The sequence below is a fragment of the Vicia villosa genome, linkage group LG3, assembly GCF_029867415.1.
Source record: "Vicia villosa cultivar HV-30 ecotype Madison, WI linkage group LG3, Vvil1.0, whole genome shotgun sequence".
In the NCBI taxonomy this organism is placed as follows: Eukaryota; Viridiplantae; Streptophyta; class Magnoliopsida; order Fabales; family Fabaceae; genus Vicia; species Vicia villosa.
This window is the reverse complement of record NC_081182.1, coordinates 149,467,222-149,475,752: the sequence shown is the minus strand read 5'-3', so window position 1 is coordinate 149,475,752 and position 8,531 is coordinate 149,467,222. Positions and strand designations below refer to the sequence as shown.

The 8,531-nt window shown below is 35.1% G+C and overlaps 1 protein-coding gene across 1 annotated transcript in view; it reads left to right on the top strand.

The window, feature by feature from the left end:
- Positions 1-1,089: 1,089 nt before the first annotated feature.
- LOC131659150 (uncharacterized) overlaps positions 1,090-8,531 on the top strand; it is a gene marked incomplete at its 3' end in the record, with an annotated part of 51,056 nt that continues 43,614 nt past the window's right edge. Inside the window, exon 1 of the mRNA XM_058928383.1 lies at positions 1,090-1,287. Within this exon, the coding sequence (XP_058784366.1) occupies positions 1,090-1,287 (198 nt within the window). The remainder of the gene's footprint in view (positions 1,288-8,531) is intronic.

Genomic DNA, 8,531 nt, shown 5'->3' with positions numbered 1-8,531 from the left:
AGGTAAATCTGGAAGACCTATTCTGGAGGAAACATGTAACTGATATCCGAACATGTGATATGTTCTCATAGAATTCAATCGGGTGGTCAGTGAACACTCTATCGTGGTGCTACGAGTTAACATGCTTTCCTATATTCGGTAGTGAGGAAACCTTAGGATCTGAGATGGATTTTTAGTTTATGTATGTAACCTGTAGAGCCGAGAGGACCCATAAGATAGGGGAACTCACTGAGATTTAGTAATCTCACCCCATTCATCTTATTATTTTTCAGGTACCGTGCAAGATCGAGTTTTGCTAGATGCTTGGATTAAGGGCTTTTGATCGGATGCGGTGAAGACTGTGCCTGTTCTTTTCTTCTACTGTGTATTATTATCTTTGTGTATACATATTCATGGTATCCATCTTCAAAATTATTTTGAAATGTATACATCTTACGTCATTATTCCTGACTTTTGTATGTATTCAGTACCAATTATTAGTATTTCCTGATATGATTCTAGACACATATTGGTAGGGTATTACAGTTGGTATCAGAGCAGGTCGACCCTCGACCTAGCTATGAGGCATCATTAGCAAACCTATTTCTTCCTCATATGTGTGTGTTTCTAACTCGATTCTACTGTCATGTTATTCAGTTGCTGAACTTGATCAACTCACCAACTGGATATGTGATAGGCAGGATCGTGGTAGAGCCGCCATGAGGATGAGTTAGCCCCGAAGTGACTCGTGTGGTGACAGAAGTTTAGTAAGGAATTGTGGAGAATTGTCAGATGTGGATAATGCCTCATATGCAAGTTATTTGCGATAATAGTCTCCATGGGAGAAGTCAGGGGAGTCGGAATTTCTAAAACACCTTTTTGGACAAAGAGAATCTTTCAGACGAAGTGTATGTTAGAGGAATCACTTGAAGTGGTAGAAATCGGTTAAATTAGGACAATGTTGGGATTGTCAAACGTAAGAGAATAATTTTTTTGCAGAATGGTTGACAACTCAGCTGTCGTGGTAAAGTCTAAGACAACTAGAAGTTCCTAGATTTCGGTTGGATGGAGTGAACTTTATTTGGATCTCGATAGCAGTATAGGAAATCCATGAAGCACCTAAGTAGGAATGAAGTAAGGGAATTCCGTGATGGATTTGAGCTTGAAGCCGTTAGGAATTCGTTACTCGAACATGGTGGCAGTAGCAGACATGGACAGAGAAGTGGATGGATGGAAGACTTTGGAAGTTGGACAGAGGTGTTGGATCTTTCTAATTACTCTAGCCTAGGTAGTACTTTGAGGGACAAGGTTGTTAGACTCTGACTCGTTCTAGTGTACCTTAAGATGTGGGTAGCTAACTAGTGAATGGTTGATAGCACGAGTGGAAGTAGTGATCTCCAAATTGGGAAATCTGGGATTCCTGACTGAGTGAAAGGATTTACTGCATCTCTTTGTTTATTCTGAAATGTGTGAGTCCCCGACTACGCTAGGCGGAAACTGAATGGATGGATATGCAGAGTGTAGTAATCCATGTTCCCTACTAGTTGTGAATCATCTAATCCCGAGTGAAGTCGTAGAACTACACTAGGTGTTGGGTACTTAGGAGAACTACACTAGTGGTTGTCTAAAGCATCAGTGAGTTGACCGCAGTAGGTGACTGTTATTTGTAACCATGATATTCCTATATGGTGGGACTTATCATTAGGAATCTCTTGTGTGTGCCCTGTGTGAGTGAGTACACACCTGGCATAGGAACTCGAACTGGATATGTTGTGAGTCAGATCTAGTTTATTGCGCTCAGTGGAGGTTAACGTTAAACGTGACTAGAAGGATCTAAGTAGCGATGACCTCAGTTGAGACATGTTCAATCATCGTCAGTCATGGCTATAGGATACGGGTGGTGATCGTTATACGCTATTGGGTAGGTTACTTGAGTGCATGGCCTCGGAGTGGGACCAACATGCTAGTACTATTAGATAGGTATTGCGCCACAGTATCGCTATCGTGCACGAGAAGCGTGAGCCATTCTTTCTTACAGATGTGGGACAATGCTAATCTAGAACTCAAGGTAGGATGAAATTGGTATTCGTGAGATGTGAATCCGAGTTCTCATAAGGTAGGCAAGAAGGTATCCATATGTCGCACTTGATGATGGAGGATTATGCGAGCAAGAGACGTTAAAGTGGATTATATTGTAATGCTACACTTATGAGGAGACCTTGGGTGGTCAGAATCGCTTGAGAATTTTTAGATTCTACATTGTAGATGCTTCTTGTTCTGTTAGAGTTAGTGAGCCTTTTATGCGTAATATTCGAGATGGGATGACTGTGCGATCGTCATATCCCAACCAGCGCATTATATGACTATTCTTTAACATTGGTGATTAATGTTAGAATGGACGAAGTATGTCTTGGGTTATCTCAATGTGAGAAGTATCGAGGGGAGTATCTGTAGATCCTCAGAAGATAAATAAGGTCAGTCTCGGTAAGCAGAGACACATTGGTTTTGGAAGTGTCGTGGAATTTCAAAGGAGAATGTCCAAGGCACTAAGTATGATTCTTGTATGGTAACCATGCTTTTCCCATTAGAAACGCTGCATTGGGTAATGCAACCAAGGAAGTCAGTTTAGTGTCAGATTCGGAAACAAAAAGGCACTAGATGACTGTATGAGTAAATTGTGACTATGAAAAGATTGTTATATCGGTTAAGCCATGTGAATTATTGGGAGTGTTGTCACACCAACGGTATGAAGTCATATGGTTGAGAAGAAACTATGGAAAAGTTGGGAAGAGTTATCGTAGTTGTACAATGTGGAAGTTGGTAAGGAAAGACGAACTCCTGTTCATCAAGTATCAAGATATAGATGTCCTGTAACCGAAGCATGCGACCATGTTGTATTTAAATGGACCTAACACAAAATGATGAGGCAGTTAGTGATCTGATTTTGGGATACTACTCAACCTCAAGGAGTAGTTCGCGATTATTGTGTTGAGGGATGCGCGTAGTGTGGGTGGACGTCGAGGAAAGATAGTTGATGTTGAGAGAGTAAGGGTAAGAACGACTATCATTTGAGTCTACTACGGGATCAATTCAATTTACAATGGATGCACATCGATTTGGTCTTTGGGAAATGAGTTTTGGGCAATAATGCAGCCAGCAAATCGATTTGCATAAGGTGCAAATCGATTGGTGTCTGACTGGTAATGGAAAATCAGCAAGTTGTTGCTTATGATGACTTTATTGGTTCGACCCTAACTTGAGCAACACATCAAATTGGCATATGGTTATTATTTCAGCTCGAGGTATATGGTGGGTGTACTAGTGGTTACTCAGAAGGTAGAACGGTGCCACTGTAAGAGAGTTGAGGATGTACTCGGATTTTGGAATAACGAGGCTTCTATAAAGACTATTGTTGTAGAATTGTATACCCTTGTGCATTGCGATGGTAATTATGTCATTTCAGATTGAAGGACAAATCGAAGTAAGAAGCCTGATAGTACAAGAAGGTCGACATGGAACGAGTCAATTTGAGCATCTAGGAAGTAGAAGTTTGGGCGAAGGAATTCAACGAGCCATGTATGATACTATGTGGAATCGTGTAGAAGCAAATCTGGAATGTTGTCATTAGAGAGAGATGTTGCAGTATAAATGTAAGGGTTTGAGATAATGCAAGGAGCATTTCTCAAGTATGTCGAGACAGAATATCAAAAGGAGTATATGCTTGGAAAAGTGGTCGAACTTGTATTATGTGAGGGTTAAGGTTTCCGGTGAAGAGCGTTAGAACACAAGTGTAATGGTGGACTGTGTTTCTTTGGATGGAACAACTCTCAGACAGAATCGCGAGAATTATACATGTGAAGAGTGTAAGTAAAATTTCATTCCTCGCTGGAAGAGATATGGAGAGTTTTATTTCTTGGTGATTGGAAGGAATTCGAGGGCGAATTCTATTTAAGGGGGGAGAATGTAATACCCCGTTATTTTCGAGTATGCCCGACGCCTTACTGGACGAGAAATTAGTGGCATTATATTAATCTAATGTTGATTAAGATAATTGATGCCAATCCCTTATTAGTTGGACTAAGTGGTGGATTAAGAAGTTATTAGAGATAATAACTCTAATTATCTAAGAGTGGCATCATTAGTAAATATGTATTAGAGGCAAGGGCAATTGAGTATTTGAGAATGGCATTATATAAACCCAAGACAAGACCAAGTCTCACTATATTTTCTCATTCTCTTACTCACCAAAATTCAGAATTTGGAGGAAGGGTTAGAGGAGAGGAGAGAAAATCAGAATAGAGCAAGAGAAAAAGGGAAAAACAGCTTGTGGAAGAGGGCAAGGAAGAGAGTAGTGCAGCATCTTCATCAACCTTGTCTTGCATGCAAGAGAATGGTGAATTTGGAAGGAGAATGATGAACAAGTGTGAGAGCCATCATCATCTTCTTCAACTCAGCCCTAATCAGCATCCGTTGTCATCATCAAACTCATAATATCCTCTTAATCAAGGTGAGTTCTATAGTTAGAACTTGGGTAGGATTTGGGGTTTTGAGAAATTGCATGATTAAGGGTTTAGATAGTGATAAATACCTTGCATGTTGATTTAATCGGTCAAATATCTGTTCTTTTGATGCAATTGTATGATATGGACTGTTAATATATGATGGGATTCGTATTTGGATTGTTGGGGAACCTATGGATGAGTTAGAACACTTTTGGGACTGGTTTTATGCAAGAAAAATGTGATTTTTGCTTCTGCTTCAGTAAGCAATCAATTATAGGGGTCAAGCAATCGATTGCACTGTGAAAATTTGGCATTCTGCGCTTCTGGTTCAGTGAGCAATCGATTGCACACCAGTGCAAATCGATTGCACTTGACAGAAAATCATCTCTTTACCGTTTCGACCATAACTAGAGTTTCGTAACTCGAAATTGGGCGCCGTCAGAGGCATTGGAAAGCTAACGGAAAGGGCTATGAGATGTTTGAGCTTCCACAACCTTAGAATAATCTAACTTACCAATCAAATTCATGTGAATATCCGTTTACCTTGGTTACTAAAGATAATGCTCGGATAATGGATTCGTTAACCGATCTAAAGGCCTTGGTGCCCAAGTGTTCCTTTAATTTGGTTATAGGGATCATGGAATAAGAGGTGATAGGAATCAAAACTATCCTTGTACAACAAAAATGTCGATGTCTTATAGCTTGTGAAGCTAAGCATGTGAACCAAGAGGCCAGGAGGTCTTACAACTTGGTGTAACTTGTGTACGTCGATTAACAAAACATGGATATGGTAAGGTGAACCTTAGGATACCTAAACCAAGAGGTATGAATGGATGTTAACCTGATATTCCTTTTTCCTTTCAAGCGACTACCTTCGAAATCCTATAATCTAATGGTGTAGTAAGTATGAGACAAGGGGTTAGAGAACAGACTTAAGGATAGTAACTGCGAGTAGGCATGTTACATATATGTTGGCTATTTCTTGTGAATTATTTCCAAGGATGCCCCTGTGCCACATATATTGCAGGCATTCCTCGAGTGTGTGATCTCAGGAATGGGCCGTGCTCCATATTTCAGGAGCTATTCTTCAGGGATGAACTCCCGGAGTGTGGGCCACACCTTCTCCTTTTGTCATCTCCTTGAGGGTGAATTTCTATGTGAGATTCGGGCCCTGGGATATTGGAGGAGTTGAATCGTGTGATGCGATTCAATGTTGATTCCATGGTTCTCTATAGTCATATGAGTTACTTACCATGTAGATTGAAAAGGTATGTTTTGGGGTCTTGTTTCGAGAGCAGATAGGCAGGTAAACCCAGAAGACCAGACCTTGAGGGTAGCTCCCGACAGAAGGTTGGCAGGTAAATACGGAAGACCTATTCTGGAGGAAACATGTACCTGATATCCGAACATGTGATATGTTCTCATAGAATTCAACCGGGTGGTCAGTGAACACTCTATCATGGTGCTACGAGTTAACATGCTTTCCTGTATTCGGTAGTGAGAAAACCTTAGGATCTGAGATGGATTTTTAGTTTATGTATGTAACCTGTAGAGCCGAGATGACCCATAAGATAGGAGAACTCACTGAGATTTAGTAATCTCACCCCATTCATCTTATTATTTTTTAGGTACCGTGCAAGATCGAGTTTTGCTAGATGCTTGGATTAAGGGCTTTTGATCGGATGCGGTGAAGATTGTGCCTGTTCTTTTCTTCTGCTGTGTATTATTATCTTTGTGTATACATATTCATGGTATCCATCTTCAAGATGATTTTGAAATGTATACATCTTATGTCATTATTCCTGACTTTTGTATGTATTCAGTACCAATTATTAGTATTCTGCTGATATGATTCTAGACACATATTGGTAGGGTATTACAGTTAGTAATAAATAAATGCTTACCATGCGAAAATAATTTTATATGTTATATACATACAACATAACTAGAACACAATACATTCTTTACATGTTATAAACAAATAATATCCTAATATTTTCATTTTTTTACGCTCTCTACACATTGATTATATTAGTTTACACTAAATGACAACAAAAAATAAATTTAACAATTTCCCATGTATTAACAATACTATTTTAAAATAAAATATATATATATATATATATATATATATATATATATATATATATATATATATCAATAAAAAGAAAATTAAACAATATATTATACTTTCCCAAGTTTGAATTAATTTGTCTTAAAAATGATTTGATAAATTTCTCTGTAACGATTTTAATATTTTTAATGTGTAGCTATAATTTTATTAGAAAAGAATTTAAAAAAAATTTATTATATATTTTATTTTTATACTATAACTTACTAATTTTTAATATTATTTACTTTCGGATATTTACATAGATGATGTTTATATAGCAAGTTCTAGAATGAAAATGACATCATTTTTTTGAAAGGATAGATTCCTCCAATTTGAGTTTAATCTATGTAATTATTTTATTCTTTGATAGATTTTATTGGGTTTAAAAAACTAATATTACAAATATTTGAAATAAGAATTACTTATGGTTTACTTTATTGTGATAACTCTTGTTTTAAAAATTATCATATTTCTCTTTTGTAGATGTTATTATATTTTTTATTTGGAGGCTTTGAAAATTACACCTCATAACAATCGTGTTATGTTATGATGGTTAGTTAAAGGTATACTTTTCATATGAAAAGCTTTGGTGTATAATAAAATATTTTATAAGAATTAGGAAATATGATTTAAATAGTTAACAAGAAAACAATATATTTCAAGATTTTCATTTCAATAAAAATAATGTAAAAAGAAGTCACTATCATTTTTTCAGTTTTTCACTTAATAATTATATGCGAAGGTATCTTTATATAAATAGTAAAACAAGTTTTTTATTGGCTAAATAAGAAAATTATTGGAAGGGTTTTCGCAAACAATTTAGACTCTTTGTTTTAAATATAAAAATAGGGTCGCTAGAAAGAAACAAAATATCTTAAAAGTCATAATTTATTTAAATTGAAAATAAAATTATTAATTAAAGAAAATAAGTTATGATTTATAAGCTGTAAATTATAAATTTGACTCATATATGTTTGACAGTTCGTAAAATTATTCCCAATAGATTTTTTTTATTTAGTTTTTTCATTTCTCACCAGAATAACGCAAATTTTTAAACTCACATGTACTATGATATGTTTTTAATATATAATCTATATTAATATTTATCATATAAATATACGTAAAAAAATTTAGGAGTTTATATAGTAACATGAAAAGAACTTAACTAGTTTATAAACACAAGGTTATTTTAAATTTGATTATTCAAAAGAAAACATTAAGGAAAATTAACTTTCTAGTCTACCATCTATTTAGTTGTATTGATATAATCATAAAAAATAATAAGTTTTCTAATCTATTTTTATTTTAATGTGAATTAAAATCCAAAAGTAAATTTATTAAAATATAACATATCTATATATCAAAGAAATCAAAACAACAAATCAAAACACAAACAACAATGTGTAATATTTCTTCATGAAAAATCAAAACAAATAAGTAAAAACTATTATAGGATTGTAAATTTTAAATTTTAATTCTAATTAAAATTCCAAGATTTAAATACCTTATTTTTTAAACTAAAAAATTGAAATTTTTTAAAATTGAAAAAAATAAAGAATACGTCAAATTTTAACAACTAAAATACTTCATTATCAAATTAGGAACTTGTTGCAACAATAACACAACTATTACTATTTGGAATAAAAATATTAATGATAATGACGAAACAATCATTGAAATATGTTATTAATAAAATGTTACAAATAAAATATTCCACCGTGTAGTTTTTCTTACCTCCCAGATGAAGAAAATAGATAATGAACAAAAACTCAATGAATTAAGCAAAATAACTTTCGACATAACCATTCTAGTTCCAAATCTATCCTACATAGTGGGCAAAAGTTTTTATAATTATTATCAAATTCATCTGTGCACCATTTAATTTCCAAATCTTCAAATGTGTATGTACATCCATTGCATGTAGATTTAGACTTGCA